This window comes from Neophocaena asiaeorientalis, unplaced genomic scaffold (genome assembly GCF_003031525.2).
Source record: "Neophocaena asiaeorientalis asiaeorientalis breed wild unplaced genomic scaffold, Neophocaena_asiaeorientalis_V1.1 scaffold7, whole genome shotgun sequence".
NCBI lineage: Eukaryota > Metazoa > Chordata > Mammalia > Artiodactyla > Phocoenidae > Neophocaena > Neophocaena asiaeorientalis.
This window is the reverse complement of record NW_020185337.1, coordinates 7,251,978-7,274,659: the sequence shown is the minus strand read 5'-3', so window position 1 is coordinate 7,274,659 and position 22,682 is coordinate 7,251,978. Positions and strand designations below refer to the sequence as shown.

Here is a 22,682-nt window from a genome sequence, read left to right as displayed (position 1 = left end):
GAAGGGGAAATGGAAAGAAAAGCCCGAAGGACTTAAAGGATTTGCATGCACGCATCTTGCTGTGAATAATACAAATGTGGAGAGGGATGACTAAGTGGACAGCACGGGGCACTGTGGGCTTTGGCCCCTGTAATATGCAATAATAGGAAACTACAACGTGACTAACGGCAGCACCCAGGTCATAAGATGGAAGACGGAGGAACCGAAGGATGTACTGGAGGAACTCTGAGGTGCCGTGGAACTGCAGCATCAGCACGAAATGGCTTTCAGGGAGAAATACTTCAGTAGGAAACACAGCACAGAGGACGAGGGCAAGGACAGAAGCCATAGGATAGAAAGCCATAGGATAGAAGCCACAGGACAGAAACAATAAATGCCTTCAAGTGAAAAGATGAGGGAAAGAATTCTTAAAGCAGAAGTGAAAAAATCACGTAACTAACAAGGTTGGGTTTAGTGTCAATGAGATACTAGCTCAGATGCTAGGTCTTCTAAAATTGTATTTCCTGCTTTAAATAAAAGCAAAGGCTTCTTCGCACTGGACCTCAGAATTCTACATTAATTCTCTGCCACAAGGCATATTTGATATTAGGACCAGGGCTGCAAAATAAAGAGAAGCAAGTTTCTGGCGTGTTGGAGCCTATGATTTCCGGCCTCCTCCCTCCCCTCCCCTCCCCGACTCTGGACACCACGCCCACCCACACCCACCAGATGAGTCTGCTCGTCTTTGCCAGCTCAGTTTTCCCCACCCTAAGCATCTCTGTGCCAATACCACTTAAGCACCTTATGAAATGTCAAAAGCCTTTCATGGTAATTATGGTGTCCACAAATTTGTGACACTCCATTCAGAGGGCAGAACTAATTCCCCTCCTCTAGAAGGTGACTGGACTCAATGACCTGCCTCAAAGAAACAGAATAATGAAGAGGCAAAGGTCTGTGACTTGAACGCGATGTCATACAATGTATGGTGACTTCCTCCTTGCTTTTTCCTGAATCACTCACTCTGGGGAAGCCAGCTGCCATGTTATGAGAACACTCAAGCAGCCCTGGGGAGAGATCCATGTAGTGAGGAACTGAGGCCTCCGGTCAGCTGCCATGGGAGGGAGTCCCCACGGGGCAGATCCTCCAGCCCTCGACCAGCCTTCAGATGACTGCGGTCCAGCTGACAATGGGACTGAGACCTTATAAGAGATCTTGAGCCACAGCCACCCAGCTCAGCTGCTCCTGGATTTCCTCAGAACTGCTTGTTCTTTTAAGCTGCTGAATTGCTGGTGTAATGTGTTACATATAGATAGAGAACTAATATAGTAAAATTTCCAATAGAGCTCTTATTTATTTTGGAGTTAGGTTTTAAAAGTTTTACTAAAATGCCTGTTTTACTCTAACCAACTCCCCAGAGAGAGAGAGAGAGAGAGAGAGAGAGAGAGAGAGAGAGAGAGAAAAGCAGTTTTAAAGTAATAATAGTTTTCATTATTTGGGGAATACTAGTTAACGTGCTCCTAATACACAAGAAGGTTAGATGTTCTAAGTGTTCATTTGAATTAAATCCCATCTCCTTTTAAGCTTCTGATTTTGACAAAGACAAATGATTTTTGCCACACAGTAAGATTCTAGAAATAATCAGGCCTCAAATAGTCTAAGAGACCTCTAAGGTAAGGGATGGGGAAGTAGCTAGATTTTCTCTTGAGGTGTTTTTGCTCATTTAACAGAAATGAACAAAAAGTATACATATTCATATTGTATGTTAAAATATGACAAGTAATTTTAATCTCAAACAGAGGTAATTGCAGGAGGAACAATCTTGTCGTGGCCAGGATGAAAGAAAACTCTTTTTATCAGCACTTAAAACTTGCTAATAGTGGGTTTTTAAAACAGAATATTAATACACTTTTGCCATTTGGTTGGCAGTCCCTGTCCACATAATTTTCATATATATGATAATATGTTTCTCCCAGAATCTTTCCATCTTTGTATGCCCAATACCTAGATATTTCAGGTATATAATCAATGTCTACTGAATGAATGAATGAATGAATGAATGAAGTTAGCTTAGAGGAAAACTGAAACACAGATATACTCTCCCAGAGGATTAAAAAGGTATGAAAAGCTTATGATATGATTAATGTTTTACATTTTAAAAAATGCATATAGTACATATTATGGGTCTGATACTATTCTAAATGCTATACATAAATTAAGACACAGAATCGTCATAACAATCCTATTATTATAGTCCCCATTTTCTAGATGGAAAAACTAAAGCTCAGAGAGAGCTTATGTAATCTGCCCAAGATCCTACAGGTAACGAAGAGGTGAGCAGGATGTGAATATCCCTCCTAGCTCGAGTCCACTCTTTTTTTTTTTTTAACATCTTTATCGGAGTATAATTGCTTTACAATGGTGTGTTAGTTTCTGCTTTATAACAAAGTGAATCAGTTATACATAAACATATGTCCCCATATCTCTTCCCTCTTGCGTCTCCTCTTGACCTGCCAGGGCAGCGCCCTAACTGATCTCACGTGAGCTCACACCGGCCGGTTCTCAAGTCTAGAGAAGGTGCAGGTGGCCGGCGAGAGAACTGTACCTGCTTTGTGGCGTTCGGGGGAATTGTGGTTATTCACGAGTTTCTCTCACTAGACCGCCAATTTAACACTCTGTCAACTGTCCAATTATTCACGTTTGCGTGGAGCTAAGTGGGTTCTTCTCCAGCTGCACACCTTTTTTTCTCAACGTAATTAATGAAGCTCATCAAAACCCTAGAAAACAAGCCCAGAGCACCAGCCACTCTCACTGACATGTTAATAGGAGGTCAGGCGCTCCTGACCCACCGCAGGATGTTTATATGGCCCCAAGGCTGCTGCTCGCAAATGTTATATGTTGACAATAGGGTTTGAATGAATAAGGGAAGCCCCGGGTAACAAACGGCTGTGGAAGTATCTGAAGGCCGTGGGCCACGCAGAGCAGGTGAATTCAAATGACAAGGACACAGAGCCTGCTGTGTGTGGCTCTCGGGATGTCGGGTGGGCAATGGGAGGCACCAGTCTATTCTGTCCAGTCTATGCCGTCCAGTTTAGGGTCACAGAGCTGTTAAGAGTTGACATAAAGAATCAGCGGCTCTGAAACAGCCAAAACATTTTCATCCCGCTTCACCTCTGGTCCTGCCGATCGCCTTTCTGATCACACAGCAGACTTTTGCTATTGTTGTTTCAGACCTGCCCTGTCCAACACCTGGCCACTAGCCATGTGTGGCTATTGAACACCCAAAACGTGGCCTGTGCAAACTGAGTTGTGCTGTAAGTGTAAAAGACACACCCGATGTCAAAGACTTGGTATGAAGAAAACAATGACAAATATCTCATTAACAATTTTTATATTCTTTGACATCATATTTTCATATATTGGGCTAAATAAAAATAGATTAAGGGAATTCCCTGGCGGTCCAGTGGTTAGAGCTCCCCGCTTCCACTGTAGGGGGCACGGGTTCCATCCCTGGCTGGGGAATGAAGATCCCATATGCTGTGTGGCACGGACAAAAAATAAAAATAAAAGCCTGGCTTAAATAGTCAATTCATTTGCTTTTTTAAAAATACACACATATATATATTAAAATTAATTTTATCCGTTTCTTTGGTTCTTTTGTGACGTGGCCAATAGAAATTTTAAAATTCCATGGTTTGTATTTGTGGTTTGTGTGATATTTCTATTGGCAGTTCCGCTCTCGAGTCTGGTACACCTACACCTGTCACAGCTCTGAGAGGCCAAAAGATTTTCTCGGGGCTTTTCTGCCACAGCAAGGAAAATCTTAGTAAGAAGTGATATTGAAACTAGCATTGTCTGTCCTGAAGGCTGCTCTACAGTCAGATGTGAACCACCCTGCATTCCAGGGCCTTTGGTCACCCTTCAACCTGATGGTTTCACATTCCAGGCCCCTCGGGGACAGCACAGCATGGCACCGCGTGGCACACGGTACTTGGATTCTTACTGCACTGACCTGAGAAGCTGACTCTCTGCTCTGCGCTTTAGTGGCTTTTAGGGAATGAGCAGGTGTACCAGAGCCCCAACCTGTGGTTGTGCAATTCATGAATAGCACAACAGTGTCCAGTGGAGCGTGCAAGGGGGCTGCAGCTTCACGCCTGGGATGCGTATGGGGCTGCAGCTTCGGTCCATCTTCTCAGAGGGGGTGACCATTTCCCGATTCTCACCCAGGCACTAGAAACACTAGCAGTGGCCTCAGGTGCACTGCTGTCTCCACCCACAGATGACCTTTCTCCTTGCACCACTGTCTCCCTTCAGCTTGGCACTGCAAGCATTGGTGGCCTAGCAAGCTCATTAAAGTCCTTTGTATGAACTGGCTGGAGCCCGGTGCAGAAAAGAAGCCCAAATACACTTTCAAATGTGTCAGATGCAAAAGCAATTAGGGAATGCAGGTATGCTGATAAAACGTCTTCTAGGAGATCATAATATTAATAAATGAGAGTTATCAGTTTGGATACTATATGGAGTCAATACTTACTCTTTAGTAAATGAAAATGTATAGATAAGCTGCATAAGCTCATGAATCATATTAACTAATCATGACAATGTATTAGAAATGTGACTAACTCAGGAAAGGCATTTTGATTCTTCACGCACTGGGTCAGAGGCAAACCATTTGGTGTCATAAAACAGATGAATTCCATAGAAACTTGCTCAGAAACCAAGATATAAGAGACTATCTTTGTATCGGAAAACAGCATTTTGTTTTTCAAAGGAAAGTCCAGAGTTGCCATGAGTAGATAATGAGTGATGACGTACTATGTTTGAAAGCTTGGAATCCCGCGCCTCTGATATTCTCGCATGATTGGCTATCTTTAGACAGGACTTTCGAGTAATAGGTAAGATGTGACCAAGTAAATCCTTATGATAGAAATATTAAGCAAAAGGAACATATAATAGTCTATTACTACTCGAATGAAAACAACTATTTTCATAATAATAGGATTTTATTGAAAACTAAACCCTTGTGAAAACAAAAAGCCCAACTACAAAACACAGGAGAAGCTATTTGTGGCTCAATTTAACACAAACTTAAAAAAGTGCTATGTGCTGGCTTCACCCTGTTGCAGAGCGTGGAAGCTGTACCTTAGCCAATGAGAGAAACAAATCAGCAGAATAAGATAAATAATAACAACTGTTTGAGTTGCTTTTAAATACAAAGAAGTTTTGATATTTCGATGTATATATGACATGCTTATCATCTTTCAGAAACTATTATACTACCCTAATGTTTAACCTTATGGTCAAAAATATTTGATTCATTTCCCTTTCATCTCATCATATATTCAATCACCAGGTTCTGTTATTCCTTTCCTCTAAATGCTGCTGTGTCTGTTTCTCCTTCAAATTTAAATGCCACATCCAGATCGAGATTCTTCCTCTCTCCTACTCCAAATAGCACGTCCACTACCTGTTCTCCCACGCCTTTTGCTTCACTATTCTCCAAGGGTAACCTTCCCTCCAGACTGGTCAGAATCTGTATCATCTCTTAAGGAACAACCCCTTGCCCGCGCCAGAATGTCTTTCCACCACCTTCCACGCATCCAGCTCCTACTTATTCTTGGTCTGCCTCAAGGCTACTCCCCCTTGGAGGCTTCTCCTTTCCACTCCCGGCAGTCCTGACCCTCGCCTCTCTCTGCCCATGAGCCTTAATGTAGAATTTAGTTAAGATGGCACTTAACCACTTGCTGCCTTGTATTTACTTGTTTCATAAGCCTTCTCATCTCCCCAACTAGATTGCCAGACACTGTAGATGATACTATTATTATTATTATTTTTTTCACAGCCATGGCGGCTGAGCCTGTGCGTCCGGAGCCTGTGCTCTGCAACGGGAGAGGCCACAACAGTGAGAGGCCCGTGTACCGCCAAAAAAAAAAAAAAAAAAAAAAAAATCACTCTATCCCCAAAAAGAAAAAGAAATCCAGGAAGCGCAGAGTACCCTAACTTTTCCATCTTACTTCAAACGATACAAGCCGGAGACCTTGCAGAATTTATAGTTCCACGGACAATAACTTAAGCACATGCAAATACTGAGCAGTGAAATAAACATAGGTTGCTTTAACTGTAGTTCCAGTTATCTTATGTACTATTTCTCCAATAGAAAATGGTGATGGATTGCTTACTAACATCCACCTTCCCAAGCCTCGTCGTAGACCTACCGATTGTGCATCTTTGGCAGTGGAATCTGATCCCCTGTATCTTGAGCAATTTCTCCAGGTGATTCTTAGGCCCACAAAAGTTTCAGAATGACTGTCTGATGGGTTGTAAGCTCCCTCAGTAAATAAGAATATTCTCATCCCACAAAACCTTTAAAGAGTATTCTCATAGGGGGCTAATTAAAACCTCTTTCTTCCACAGCACTATTATAAAATGAATTCCTTTCCTAAAACTTTTCTTTCTCTGCTGTTTACTCTTAGCCTCATATTTGTAAGACTCCGACAGAATATCAATCAGGATTTTCAAAATATGCCAGTATGTGGATGGAAATGACCTATTATGCCGTGTACCGGGAACATGAATTGGAACATGAATTGGAACATGAATTACCCATGAATTGGAACATTTCATTTATTATCTGGAATTTGGTAGTGCTTCTGCCCACGGGTTTCCCCTCAGCTGGGAGGCCCTGGATTAAGTCAGTGATGGGGGTTCTGTCAATATTTTACCTTGCATCTGAGTTGCCAGATGCTATTGGCTTAGTCAGGGTCATGGAACTTAAATTGTTTCTATAGTCCTTGAAGTAAGTCAATATTTTCAAGATTCTAAAAACTACTCAATGGTTATAACCACCAGATCTTATTCTAAAATAGCAGGATGGTCATGTTGACACTGCTGTCTTTCTGAACACATGTATTTGACATGTACATTTTATGTCAAGAGAGCACTTTAGCATTCATGAAATCAGCTCTATTAAAGCCCAAAATGTTAGAAGCAATAATGTGAAATATGCTGTAACATATAAATTTCAACATCGGACAGTATTCGATATTCAGATAGAAAGGTGTTGAAAGTCGCCAAGGAAGCCTGCGGTAGACTGAACATCCACACTTGTCTTGGATTTTCCAACTCCCTGGTATAGTGACAATAAAGTAATAAAAATGACATAAGCATCCAAAAACAAAGAGGGTGGGGGATGGAAATAGCCATCCAGGGTGTCAACAAAATTCTGGAAGATGAAAATCAGATGGCTGAGTGGTGAACGACTGAGCTGTTTAGGGAAAGCTAAATCTAATCCGGCAGTGGGGGAAGCCAGAAATAAAGCAAGATGGGTCAAGTTAAAGGATGCTGTAAAATCTCAGGAGTCAGAAGCACCTCTGAATGCCAGGGTGGGGTGCACACAAAAGGAAAATTGGCTAAAGTTCTGTTTAATGAAGAGGTGGACCAGATACACAACCCCAGACTGGAAGAAGGAGTCGGGAGAGGTGAAGCCACAAAGCTCTGGAATCCTGCATCCCAGCCCTGGCTGAGGGTGGGCTGAGGAGCCATACAAAACAGGGAAATTAAGTGAAAGTCTACAAAGTATTTACTGAGATACCCCTCACCATCACCACCACCTGCCGATTCCCTTCCTCTGCTCAGCTCCTGAAAGCCGGCCTCTAGATTTACAACTCTCTGTAACGAGGTTGGGGGAGTCTTTTCTGACTGGCCCTGGGGGGAAAAATCTGTAGACGCTGGCCTAGTGAAGTGGCTGGGTTCTAGCTCAATCCCCCTACAGTGAAGCTCCACATTTGACAAGCCCTATCTAAGCGCACAGTTAGCATTATCGCGCCCCACCCCTTAAATAAACAAACATGTGAGAAAAGCTTTCAATGTGAAAGAAAGAAAAATAAAATGAGCATACGGAAAATGGTGCTTAGGAGAAACAGAGACAAAGCAGGGAGTACAAGAAAACTTAGTTTTAAAATGATAATTAATAGCTTTAGATCGAAAAAGGGTAAATCAGAGAACAAGGAAGAACTTATGGAAATTTAAAATGTGATAAATAAAATGTTTAATTTTAGAGTTGGAGCATAAAGTTAAGAAAATCTCACAGAATGTAGAACGAAAGGACCAAGATATGGAAAACTGAAAAGATACGAAAATTAGAGAACAATCCAGGAGGTCTGATACATGATGAATAAAAGTTCCAGAAAGTTAAAAAAAAAAGAAAAGGGAAGGGAGAAATGATCAAAAAATAATACAAGAACATATCTTAAGGACACAGTTCCAAATTAAAAGAAAGGTCATAGTACCAGACATAGTGAATGGAAAAGGGCTATATTAAAGCATACCATCAAGAAATCTTAGGGATAAAAGAAGATGTGAAAAGCTCTCAGAGGGAAAAAAGAGGTTACACACCACACATAGAGTGGGAGATCCAAACGTCACTGGACTTAGCAGTACGAAAGCCACACGATGGTGAAGAAATGCCTTTACAATTTGCACGGAGTATGTTTTCTTGACTATAATTCTACATCTGGCAAACTATGAGTCAAATGTTAGGATAAAGACATTTTCAAAAATCATTTTCATAAAAACAGTCTCCTGTGCACCATTTCTTAAGAAGCTCTGAGGATGTGCTCCACCAATTTAAGGGACTAAGCCGAGAAAGAAGAGGAGGAGGGATCAAGAAAAACAGATAATGCAACACAGAAGGGGGTGAAATATTCCAAGAATGATGGTGAAGGGCAGTTGTATGACTTCAGTTAAGCAGCAGACCAAGAAAATGTAGGACAGAAGAATATTGGCACAAGAGTATATAAGCCTTCAGGAGAGACACCGAAGGAAAGAAAGAGAGTGAGAGAGAGAGAAGGAGAAAGAGAGAGGGAAGTAGGAGGTGGGAGGAGAGGGAGGGAAGAAGAGAAAGAGGGAGAGAGAGAAAAAAAGAAAATAATAAAAAATAGAATATTTGATGTACTTGATAATAGTGAAAGTTGTACACGGTCAGAAGGGTTGAGGATAGACTGAAAGTAGGTGCAGAGATAACACCAACTGAAAAAAGAGGCAGTTAGGGCTTCCCTGGTGGCGCAGTGGTTGAGAGTCCGCCTGCCGATGCAGGGGACACGGGTTCATGCCCCGGTCCGGGAAGATCCCACATGCCGCGGAGCGGCTGGGCCCGTGAGCCATGGCCGCTGAGCCTGCGCTCCGCAACGGGAGAGGCCACAACAGTGAGAGGCCCGTGTACCGCAAAAAAAAAAAAAAAAAAAAAGAGGCAGTTATAAATTCCAGGGAAAACAGAAGGTTATACAAGAAAGGAAATATAACCATAGTATACTACGTAGCTAAACTGTGAGGCACTACGCAAAAGTCAGCCATGTAAATATGCAATACCTTCAAAATCATAATTTGTGATATATTGAGCTCTACTGAGAGTATGCGAAGAGAAAAAGAGAGGCGGTGTGTGGAGGGGGTTGTTTGTGAGGAGGCAGTGTAAGTGAGTTAAATCCTCGTCTTTTATAGAACCGAACAATTGAAATATTGAGGAACAGCAGTTTATGGAGATAAATAAGAGAAAACAACTTCATGAATTGAAGCAGCTGCCTTTGGGAAGCAGAAATTAGAATGGTGGGGAGGAAGCGGGGGCTGCTGCTTCCCATGGTAAGCCTTATAGTACTATTCGATTTTTTGAACTAGGTAGTGTATTATTTGGATAAAGCAAACAATACAGAATTTACAAAAACTAAACAAAGAGGCACCAAGTTTTTAAAGTTAAGAAAAATGTATCTTCAAAGAGATTTCCGTGATGTCCGTGAATACTGGAGCTCTGGTCCTTCCGTGGAGATCTTTATGGCACCAAAGCTTATAATAATATACCTCACAGGAGACCCAACAGATTTTGGTAAAATAAAATTGAAAGGGGAAAACATTCTGTAAAATATAAGCATATAGGGACTCATTATGATAGACCCAGCCACACACAGAAAACACACAAATGAAGAATAAAGTAGCAAAGTGTCTATGATTTATCTAGTCCTATGATTGCAACTAGTAAAAATTAACATCACATTTTGGAAATCATTCACTTTCCACTCTTCCCCGTAGGAATTATTCTTGGGCTCTGGGTATCCCTGTACCCTTCCTTGACCAGAAAGTAGTCATTTGCTTTTGCTTTACTTCTTTCATAGTTGCTCCATTGTTTTTTCACTTGTCGGACCCAGAGACAGAGTTTGCCATCCCAGCAATCTCATTGTTGTTCCACTGGTTCAAGATAACCACCTCCTGTCAAAGCATTGTTTTTAGACTTGCCTTTCCAGTTCTTCTATTTGATCTCAATGGCAGCTCTGTGTTATCTGTGCTAACGCTCTCCCCGTTGGAGCTGATAATCAACTGTAAACATATTTTTGGTCCAAACTTTGATCATTGCCGTCAAATGGCTTATGAAACATCCTTATGTTTAAGACACAGCGTTCTGTACTATAGAAAAATTAGTAAAAACGAGAGAGAGAGAGAGAGAGAGAGAGAGAAAGAGAGATCGATCCTGTCTTTGAGAAACAAGATCAGGAAAAGATAATAGACACAAACCAAAGTAAGTTCTGGTTATTTCACCACAGAAACACATATTTTAAAAATTAGAGAGCAATCCAGAAGGTCCAATACAGGATGAAGAGAAGTTCCAGAAAGTGGAAAACGAGAAAAGGGAAGGGAGAAATGATCAAAGAAATAATAACAAGAGCATAACTCAGAGAAGAGTTGAAAGCATATAATGGTGGAAATTTTATTAATATTTTCATTGTCACTATTTTAGCTGATTTTCATACGAATTAAGAGAAGATTGTAAGGAACGACAGGCGATGTGGAGAGAGAAAGGAAAAGAGAGTGAAGTGTGGGGAGGAGGGGTTTGAACTATCTCCTAGAGCAGGGATTCACAACTCATATATGTAAATGAATAGAAAGTAATGATGTCACCTCAATCCTACTGGCAAATTGGATAACTAAGGATTTTTTGAAAAAAATCAATAGAATATAAACATTTAAAATATAGGGTATTTTCCTTCCTTAAAAACATTTTTTTCCTAGTGGTAGAATTAAACATACACATATGATGAAACATTAAAAAAACTAAGCAAAGTATAAAAAGGATTGCTCAAAAAGAAACATGTACCACAATGTTCACTGCAGCACTATTTACAATAGCCAGGACATGGAAGCAACCTAAATGTCCATCAACAGATGAATGGATAAAGAAGATGTGGCACATATATACAGTGGAATACTACTCGGACATAAAAAGGAACGAAACTGAGTTATTTGTAATGAGGTGGATGGACCTAGAGTCTGTCATACAGAGTGAAGTGAGTCCGAAAGAGAAAAACAAACAGTGTATGCTAAAGCATATATATAGAATCTAAAAAACCGGCACTGATGAACCTAGTGGCAGGACAGGAATAAAGACGCAGACATAGAGAAGGGACTTGGGGACACAGAGCAGGGAAAGGGAAGCTGGGATGAAGTGAGAGAGTAGCACTGACAGATATACACTACCAAATGTAAAATAGGTAGCTAGTGGGAAGCAGCTGCATAGCACAGGGAGATCAGCTGGGTGCTTTGAGACCACCTTGAGGGGTGGGATAGGGAGGGTGGGAGGGAGGCTCAAGAGGGAAGGGATATGGGGATATACGTATACATATAGCTGATTCACTTCGTTGTACAGCAGAAACTAACACAACATTGTAAATTAATTATACTCCAATAAAGATGAAAAGAAAAACACAATAAATAACACTCAAATAAATGAAAGAAAAGTATAAAGAGGAAAACAATAATTGTTCATAATTTTACCCACCAGAAATACCATTCTTAATATTTTAGCTATTCAGTATTTTTCTATACCTATTAAAAAACATAATTTGGATTGTGACACACAAGCTGTTATTTGATCTGCTCGTTTCACTCATACTTTGTGCATTTCCATGTGATTAATCATTCATTAATAGCATGATTTTCATGTACATTATTCATTTTTCCAAAATGCTTATTTTGGTCCTAATTTTCACAATCATAAGTAAAACCATGAGCATAACCTTTGTACATAAATCTTTGTTCAATTCTCTAATTATAAGGAATAATATGTAAATTCTGAGAAGTGGAACTATCAGATAAAACATATTCAAAATTTTGAAATAAGTTGTGTTTTTTTTTTTCTCTATTTTTGGCTCCCTCTTTCTCAAAACCTCCAGGAACAAAGTGAATTTCTATTTGTTCCTGAGAGAAATGGCTTTTGCTGCAAATGTCCCAAATAAGTAAACGTCTATATAAGAAAATTATCTTGAAATAAATGTTCTAGTGTTATTGGCTTCAGTGCTCGAGTTACTCATTAAAACTAAGTGTTCATCATGGTCCTTGTGGCCAAGAAAGAGTAAAGTGAAGTTTCACTAGCAACAGCAGAAAACAAATTTGAACTATACCTATGTATAATTATACTTTATATCTTGCCTGTAATTCATGCTTGTATTTGTGCGATGTACTCCCGTAGAGTGTAATTAACTATTCCAAGAGCTGTGTCAGTACTTCTCCACGATCAGATAAAAGCATGAAATAAATGCTATGTTTGCAAAACGATAGTCACATGTTTATATATGTATGTCGAAGCCTGTTTCAAACAGTGGTGAGTTAATATTTCATTAAAAAGCATGCTTTGCTTGATGGTTCTTTATGAGGTTAAGAAATGATTATTCTAATAAGGAAGATTCTGTCCATCCTGAAAGCACCTCGTGAGATGGAAGGAGGAAAGGAGGAGCTCACAGGTTTAATCTAGAAAACCATCACTTTTGTTTCTTTATCACTTGACTGAGCCCTTTCTCAACATGACCTCCGCAGCTCAAGGCTTTGGTTACTCATAGCCAGGCAAGCATAAGGACCTGAAAGAAGCACCTTCAAAATTCATGTTCCAGCAAAGACAGGAGCTTCGTCCCAAGCTGGCAAATTTCAAAAGACATTTAAGTGAGGGTGGGGAGTGAGGCTGGCTTACGTTGCACCCACGTGTCTGCAGAGTTGGAACCACTGGTCTGCTTTGGAGGAAGGACTCTACCGTAGCCGGTGTGAAAAACAGCAGATGTAGAGGCACAAGATGCCTTAAGATTAAGAGCAGACCATTCTGACAGCCCGCCATCTCATAAACCTCTGGGCTACAACAAACATCCTTGTGTATTGCTTATATTCCTGCCTGCTTCAGAACTTAATATTGAAATGTGTAAAATGCTGCCTTTTTCCAATGGTATACAGAGTTTTAATGAAGCCAAGATAAGACACAGAAGTTCCCATTTCAATGATGTTTTTCTACCAGCGACTGATTGCCGTTGATGTCAACCAAGCTATAGTTTTATTTCTCCAGGCAGAATTTCTCTAGAGCTGGTCGGCACGTGCAGACAAGAAACCACTACGAGGTTCTGGGGTTGGAAGGGCTGTGAAGGACAAGCATCAAGCCACAGGGCTCAGGCCTGCCTCTGCAGGCCAGCACCACCTCCAGCCCTGCAGCCTCCATCAGGCTTGGGGAGGTGGGGTGGGGGGCTGGGGGAGGGCGCACACACAGATATGCAGATGCAAACAGTGCCTGGTGATGCAAGATCTGCCTGCCTTTCTTCCCAGCGCTCCCAGTGCATCCCACTGTGGATGCATATCCAAGCACTAGTCTGGACCTGTTTGCACGAGGGCCCCTAAAGCAAAGACTTTCCTGCAAAGTCGCCAACTGCAATGCACATGTGGGCATCCAGGGAGGACTGAGGCGCAGAATTGTGCCTACACAACCGACAGCGGTTGGCAATAAAATGATGGCTCGTGAATGCACCCATGTTGGGGTAAGATCAGGAGAACCACGGATTTCCCTTCGCGCCCTGCCAGGCAGATGACGTGCTAAGTTAAAGGAGGGCTGGCTGCTTGCTACACTGGTCAGGGTGAGGAGAGCCGATGCTTGTCAACAAGAGTCCACTCCCCAATGGTTGCCACTCATTTTTACCATGGATCCCTGAGAGCCCTACACCCCGATACCAGGATGTCATGAAGAAAGACAGTGGGAAAGAGGAGAATTTAATAGAGCACTAAGAGACGGTCATCATCAAATTCTCCCGAATCAGAGCTGAACGAATTGGAGAGGTTTTACGAAACTCTCAAGTCACGAGGTTGAAACAGCTTCTAATGGTGCTAGTACATCAACAAATGTTAAAACGTTACACGGTCCTACAAAAATCTATCCTCCACTTCCCTTTGCAAACACAGAAAACTCTCCCACCTTTGAACGTCAAGAATCCAAATTTCCACGATTCATAATTCAGTGAGACAGGCCAAGGTCGTTCAGAACCTTCTCAGACGGTTATAGAGATCCCTAAACGCTCTGGCCTTCCCGCCATCCCCAGTCCTGGACCGCATGACCCGGGAGAGAAGCTACAGGAGGAGAACCACGTTCTGTCATGGGACCTCGACAGCCTGCTTCCTTCCTAGTGAGCACGTTATGTCATTTTCGCTTTCTTATCTGCTGTCCAGAATAAAAGAAGTTCGATTCCCAGGCAATCAAATACAGGAAAGCATACTGTGCCTCCTTTCCCCATCTCTCAGGAAAAAGAGGAAAAAACCCTCAAACAAACGTGGTAACTACATGAGCAGATGTAGGATGGATTTCCACAGGTGATTAACCCCCTACCACTGAAGCATGGGGAGCATCGCACGTCGACGGTCTGCAACGCACGCCGAGAGCACCTCCAAGCGCGTCCCACTTTCACACTTACCTGACCGTGGGCTGGAAGCGCCGGGTAAGCCATGGGCTGATTCATCACTCCCTTCTGCTTGATGAGGAGCATGCGTTTCTGGTCCTCACTCAGGTGTGCCCTGGGGGCCTGGAGCTGCGGCTGTGGCTGCGGGGGCTGCTGCTGGATGTAGGGCATCAGGGGGTTTTTGCCGGGGTTGGCCATCGGGGGCGTCATCCTCTGACTCAAGTCTGCATTAAAATGGGTCAGAGGCTTAGTGTTGCCGTAAGTAAGAATACCGTGCTGTTTGTTTGAGGAGTTTGTACCCAGGTTATTTGGCTGTTGATTGATCATATTCATGTGGTTCGGAGGGAGGTAGTTATTCATGGTCGTCTTCTGCAGGTTGTTGGCCATCGGAGGCACTATAGGATTTTGGTTGTTAAAGGCTTGGGGGTACATCATCGGGCTATTTGGTTTTTCCGCAGGGAAAGCTGCTCCGTAGGGACTGGATGGAGGCCCTAAAGGAGACCAACTTGCAGTCTGACTTGAGTGTTGCTGCTGCTTCTGCTGCATGAGTTTGGCCCTTTGCTGCTGCTGGGCCGCCATCTGCTTGAGCTGCTCAGCCGGAGACAGCTCAGAGCTGGGCACAGCACCAGGCCCCGACCCTGAACCAGCCACTGGCACGGCGGCCGGATTAAGGAGATAACCATTCCCAGGCCGAGGGGGAGCCTGGCCTGGAGTGTGGGCTTGGTTTGGAGTTTGAGGGGACTGGACAGCACAGTTTGCTGGGGAGCCGGCAGGGTTGGGGGCCGCAGGAGTGCTGGCCATGGAAGGTAAACTGGTGGCCGTGGAGACAGTAGAAAAGGGAGGGCCAGAAGAAGAAGGCCGGGCCTGGGGAGAGCCAATGGAGACGTGGGCAAAAGGAGAGTGAGATGATGGGTCACTCTTCGCGCTGGAGCTCTCCTGGGAGATGGGGGTCTCCGTGGCCGGCTGTGAGAACTCTGGTTCCTTCTTCTCTTCAAAGTCTTCATTGAACAGGTCCTGTATGTCATCTTCGGGAACTGTGTTGGCCAGTTCATCTATTAATTCTTGCCACTCCTGATCATTCAGGTTAATGTCTGAGAACAGCTTGTTCTGATTCGAAAGAGACGTTTCTGATGTGTCTATGCAAGTAGGGTCATCTAGAGGTTCTTGTTTGAGGTCCTTGCTCTGCAAGATGGTGAAGCTGTCCTCCAGGTCACTGCAACCATTCACAGGAATTTTAAGTTCTGGGAGTCTCCCATTCTTACTCAGATCTTCCAGAAGCCCAGGAGTGTGAGTCCCACTGTTCTGCAAGGGCAAAGAAGGCTTCAGGTCAAGTTGGTGAAGAGGAGAAGCTGAAGACAGTGGCATATTGTTGGCCAAATTGTTGATGGCTTCCATCCCTGTAGGGATGTCCTTTCGTATTCGCTTGCTAGTTGGAGAAAAACTCCCATCACAAGTACCATTCTGCTGGTCTCCATTAAGGGGTGATCGGGCTCCTTCCAACTTCCTTTTCACAGTCTCTTGGAGCTGGAAGAGAAACAGGAAAGAGAATGACTAAATCTCCGAGTCATGGTTTACTTACTCATTAAGCATGGTGGTATGCATCGCGACGAACTCATTTTTAAGTGGTTTAGAACACATCAGAAAGATGTTATACTTCTAATTTCAAAATTGGCCAGGCTTCAATTCAAATTCTACGGGAAAAGGTTTTGCCCAAAAGCAGCGCTCACACGGCTAAGAGATAGAAAGCAAACTAAAGACTGGAGGGTGGAACAAAAGGAAAGAAAGAGTTAAGGCAATAACTCTCCTATTGGGAAGCATCGTCGTATTATTATTTTTCAAATGAATGCTACGTGTGAGACTTGGACCAAAACGCGTCATGCTCTAGAAAGGTGCTAAAACCTATCTTAAGTTCTTGTCGCATCTGACTTGAGAACGTTAAGGAATTAAATCAACAATACTTTAAAGAACACTGAAAATCCTCTAAGATTACGGAATTTAACACATTTACTGAATAACACAGAAATGAAGATTAGTGGTTAACATAACCAGAAACTTCGTTTTGGTTCTTATTTTACTTGACCTCCCAGCACTTTGTGACACAGTAGCCTGCTCTGTTCTAAAAGTGTGCTTCCACGGGTTTCCACGATACCACACTTTTCTGGATTTCCTTCTTCTTTCCATCTGTGCTTTCTCAGTCTCTTATGTATTCTTCTTTCGCTCTCCTAAGTGCTGGGATTCTTCATTGTTTGGTCTTAAGCTTCCTTCTGCTTCCAAGGCACAGTACATGTTGTTTTCTTTTCTTGGAAGATACTTCTCCCCTTCCCCTGGTAATAGCTACTCATCTTCCAGGTTGTAGCTTAGACTTCACTTCCTCTAGGAAATCTTCTCTCACATCCCTTCACCCCAACTACAATAGGTACCTCCTCTGACCCACCTGCACTGGGTTGGAAATCCTGGAATACGTTTTTCTGAGCAACCTCTACTTGCCCATTATAGCTTCTACCATACTTTGGGGCAATTGCTTAAGTGTCTGTTTAGTGAGCTCCAAGAAGGACTACGGCTGACTTGCTTACTGTGTATCTGTGGGGCTGCAGGTAGTGTTCAGTTCAAGTTCATAGCAGTGGTTAATAGTGGCAAAAATGAATGATTCTATTGTTTAATTCGCAGAGGCTGAAGGAGGTGAGCTTGGATCAGAGCAGGAGGCAACTCCATTGACATTAAAGAATGCTTGACTTTGAGCTTCTACATTCCTGGTAATGGAATCTCTCACCCTGGAGAGTGTTGTGTCCATTTAACTGGACTCCTTTGAAAAGCCCGGGGGAAACGCTTCGTGGATGATGACAAAGGGAAGGCAAACTGGGTTAGACAGAGGTTTCAGTAACTTTGCAGAGCTGAAGGTACAAGGCAGAGTGACCTGAGGAAGGAGGGAAGAGGCAGAAGAGCCCCCCTTGGGCATTCTCCTATCCTTGCCAGAGGGGTTGCATATCACAGGAGCAAGGGGGGAGAGGGGCAGGCTCCCCTCTGACGCTGCACTCACACATGGAACTGGGAAAGCTCCCCAGGCGCCACCTGTAGAATAAAACCCTTCCGGAGACAATCTGGGGGATTCTAAGAAGTGCTACTTTATTGCCTTTCTCTCATAAGTAGAGAATTCCATTTTAAAAGGAAACAAAAGAGGTTCTTAAGTAAAAATCCAGTCTAACCCTTGCTCCTAAACTTTCTATTTTTAATCACCAAACATTCTGTAGTTGCTTGGTAGGTGTTCCTGAATTTCTGAAAACAAGGCCCCAACTGGGACACACTGGGATTTGACTTCAAACAAGATCTGGCTCAATCCATCATCTTAGGTAGAACCTGCTAGAAAATTACGTTATTTATTGAACAAACCAGGAAACCATGGTTCTGATCGTAGATATGGCAGATACTTGAATGTAGCTCCAACACACAGTGGCAAGTTCAGATATGACAGCTTCAGGGTCTAAAGGAAGTAAAGCTCGGGGCCCTCGGCACTTCCTGCAGGGATGTTAACCTTAAAAAATCAGGCACTTGTCTTAAAAATGAACCTGACTTTATTTTTAAAACTACAGGTCCACAATTCTGTTCTAGGCCATGAAATGGACGGGGCAGGATGGAGAAATAAAGGCAAATGCTCTGTTTGTTCCACTGGAAAACAGTGGTGGCCGAGACCATGGAGACAGACAGGTCTGGCTGGGAACACCAAGCCTCACCTCTTATCAGCAGAGCAGGCCTAGGTGGGTGAGTCAGAATAGGGCAGTAGCACAGGGAGATCAGCTCAGTGCTTTGTGACCACCTAGAGGGGTGGGATAGGGAGGGTGGGAGGGAGAGGCAAGAGGGAGGAGATATGGGGTATATGTATATGTATAGCTGATTCACTTTGTTATAAAGCAGAAACTAACACACCGTTGTAAAGCAATTATACTCCAGTAAAGATGTTAAAAAAAAAAAAAAAAAGGAATAGTAACACAGAACAGTAATAGTAACAGTAACACAGAAACAGCCCTACTGGCCCTGGAGTTAGAAAGCCTGGCTTCGAACCCAAGAACCCCTACCTAAGAGTTAATACATATAAATATTATCTGATACTTCATAAATGTTAGCTACAATACCCTCCATTAGAAAGTGAGTTACATGAAGGTAGGGATTTTTCTGCTTTACTCCACTACTGGGCCCCTAGTAGCTCAAAGTAGATAATAAATACATGTTGAATGAATGAATCCTGGAAAACTTATTTAAACTCTCCTAAGCTTTGGATGCCTTATCTGTAAAATGGGTTAATAATATCTAGCTCCTATAGTTACTGTGAGGATGAAGTAATATGGAAAGCACTTAGCTTCATGTCTGGTATCGTGTAAGCACCCACTAAGCCTTAGCTACTACTATTTTAAAGACACAATTAAAATTTTTTAAAATGCAGTGATATCAATAGTCACAACTGCAGCTGAGATAGATTAGTTTCTGGATCTCTAAATACAAATAGGTAAAATGATAATACTTCTGTTCCCTAGCCTGCAAACGCCTAACGTTTTCCAAGCACCTTGTATAGCTTTTTAAATATGAACAACAAAAGATCAAATTTGCAATTCAAGCCTGAGTCCAAGTGCTAATGTATTTGTGTCCTAGATTGTAGAACAGCACTGGATGGTTGAGGTTCATATCAAATACATTTCCAGGATGCAACCTGAATGGAGCTACTGAGTATTTCCTTTTCCTTCAGGGCCTAGAGTTCTCCATTGCTGGCCCCTTTAATCCAAATCTTGACATATATATCCTGTACCAGCGTTGGAAATGTAAGAAAGACATCATGGAAGATACACTGAAACCATGTTATAGTTTTTAGTTGTATCCAAAATAGCAGAGCCATCTAAGCATCCCTCCTGTGTCCCATCATCCTTTGCTAGTCTAACTCTCTCCTCATTCCCTCTTGGGAGATAGACGGAGAGTGGGCAGGAGGAGAGGAACTTGCAAGCACTGTGCTCAGTGAGCATGAGAACGGGGCAATGTCCTGCGGACGCCCCAGCCCCTCAAGGATTCAGGTCAGGGTCTCATCCCGAAGAGCCTTATCTCAGGAAGTCCCTGGCCCTTCTGCCTCCCAAAGCTGGAAGCCTCCTTAGTACAATCTGTGCTCTTGTGGAAGAATCACAGGGACTCTTGACCAAACTTCAGCTTCCTTGTTCCGGTATTCTTGTATTATTACATACACATGTTTTCTCCCATTAAGGGAGGCTGTGGTGCCAGGAGCTGAAGTTGCTGTTCATCCCCTGCCTAGTACAATGGGGGCCGCTCTCATATGTCAGTTACTCTAAGGGAAACCATTCCTCCTCCACAGTGGCTCCAGCACGAGTCTCTCGCCTATAGTGTGGCTTGATGGCGTGTGTTTCTGTCAAACTGTGTGTGTGTTTGATATGACACCCAGGCCAGTAGTAATAAGAACAGCTGTGCCTTTGGGGTTCTAAAGCACTTTTACATAGGATCGTATATTATCCTCATAGCAGATCTTTGGGGCAGGTCATGTGCTGGTCTGATGGTTCAACAGAGAAAAGAGCAGTGTTTCGGAGGAGGTGGAATGGGGAGGGTGGATGACACCCAGAACGAGGAAGCACATGGCTAAGAGAGCTAGGCCTCTGTGGACGTTGCCAGCAGATTCTAACGGGTCCCCTGGGCCAGTGTGTCCATGATGAAGATATTCTTTCTTCCTTTAGACTCTTAGCAGTGCTAGTAAGTTAAAAAAAAAAAAAAACTCTCATTGACTTGTCCCAGACTTTGAATGAAATTGGGGAGAATCACGGAGCTTGGGAATAAAAATGATGGTCCTACTATTAAAATAATGAAGATTTTAGGATAGACGATATTGGGGCTAACTATCAGATTCCTGTCTCTTACTCCTAATGATTCTAAAAGGTGGGTAGGATTTACTAGAACCACTTACAGAGGAGAAACTTTAGGTACAGTGAGATTAAGCACTGTGTCCCAGATTACAGAGCTGCGGGTTGAGGGGAAGGGCGGGTGCTCAACCCGGATTCAAATTCAGACTCAGGTGTGACTGCACGGCCCACACTCCTGATTCATGCAGGCGGTGAAGCACAGTCATGCCTTCGTCAATGGCCCTGGGCTCCCATGCTAATCGTGATAAAGTTCTTTCAGACTGTTTTCAGGACTCATCCTTACTTGATTCCACCCTCTCCCCACCATCCCAAACCAGTTACACTTGGAGGACTAACTGTTCTCATCCTTAACGATTTTTACTCTCATTTTCCACCCCCGACGCCACTACCTTGGTTCAGATCATCAACACTGCTCTCATGATTTCTGTAGCAGCTCTTGACTAGCCTCTCTGCTCCAGTCTTGCCTCTTCTCCAACCGATTCTCTGTGTTGTGGCTGTGATTTTCTTTATAAAATGTGGACCCAGGGCTTCCCTGGTGGTGAAGTGGTCAAGAGTCCGCCTGCCGATGCAGGGGACGCGGGTTCGTGACCCAGTCCGGGAAGATCCCACATGCCGCGGAGCGGCTGGGCCCATGAGCCATGGCCACTGAGCCTGCGGGTCCACAGCCTGTGCTCCGCAACGGGAGAGGCCACAGCGGTGAGAGGCCCGCGTACCGCAAAAAAAAAAATATGTGGACCCATTCTTCACTTGCAGCTCCTCTGGAGCTGTCTGCTGTCGTCAGCATCATCTAAGGCTCACACACCGACCCTCCACAACTTGATCCTCACTCCCTGCTTGTCTCTCCAGTCTCAGCTGTCACCTCCAACCTTCTTCCTCTCCACTGGCCCTCCAACACCAAGCAACTCTAAACCTTCAGTTACTCTTAATGATTTGCCATAGTCGGGATGCATGGCGTTTGTTCTCTGTCTCTCCGAGTCTTTGTATATGTTATACTCTCACCCAACTTCTTCACCCGACCAATTCTATTCGTCCATCACCATTCAGTTTAGACATTACGTTCTATACAGTCTCTCTTGAAAGCCCCTCCCCACACCTTCAAATCTTGGAGACCCTCTGTGTGCTCCCAAGGCATCCTCGTACATATCATACCATAACGGCTTGCCTTTTCCTTCATAAGATTGTACGAAAGAATGAAAACTAAAAAGATTTCTCAAACAACCACACTCAGTTTGTGTTAACAAGATCCCTAAAGCAGGCATTTGAAAATGTTGGCCTGTATGGTGTTTTAATGACAATTGAATAAATGTACAATTTATTTTGGTTATTTTAAAATGCTGGAGATGGCTCATAGACTGTCCCTTCCGTAAGATTTTTGAGGACTCTAAGGGTCCAGGAAACCTATGCTGAGACCAACTCAAGAGCATATGAAGAGCATCGTGGAAAGGAAAAGTGAACCTGAAACCCAGAGACTTTATATAACATTACCAAGGTCAAGTGTTTTGACATGGATGTGAACTCAAAATGCTGGATGTTTTCATAGTTGAATTGTAAATTTCCTTACAAAGGTTTCAAGTGGTTTTCACCTGCCAAAGCGCCCCCTCCAACCAAAAGTGTGAGTGAACTTCCTTCACCAAATATTAGAGACAAAAGTATTTCCCAAGAATTAAAGATCCATTGGAATCTCAGCCTGCAGATGCTATAACTAATTTAGAGGCTCCAAGAGAACATTCTGGTCATTCTGATCTGCTCTGGTCAAACCAGAAGATGATTTGGTTTAACCATATCAATTTTCATATGCTTATTTTCTTCTCATTCGACCAGCAGATAATAAGCATATGAAGACACAGATAATTTTTTAACATCTTTATTGGAGTATAATTGCTTTACAATGGTGTTAGTTTCTGCTTTACAACAAAATGAATCAGTTATATATATACATATCTTCCCAGATCTCTTCCCTGTTATGTCTCCCTCCCTCCCACCCTCCCTATCCCCCCCCTCCAGGCGGTCACAAAGCACCGAGCTGATCTCCCTGTGCTATGCAGCTGCTTCCCACTAGCTATCT

General features: G+C 43.1%; 1 protein-coding gene across 1 annotated transcript in view; it reads right to left on the bottom strand.

Annotated features, from left to right (window-relative positions):
- Positions 1–16,233, bottom strand: part of MAML3 (mastermind like transcriptional coactivator 3) — a 180,984-nt gene extending 164,751 nt beyond the window's left edge. The window contains exon 1 of the mRNA XM_024736015.1: positions 14,730–16,233. Within this exon, the coding sequence (XP_024591783.1) occupies positions 14,730–16,109 (1,380 nt within the window). The 5' untranslated portion in view covers positions 16,110–16,233. The remainder of the gene's footprint in view (positions 1–14,729) is intronic.
- Between the last annotated feature and the right edge of the window lie 6,449 nt (positions 16,234–22,682).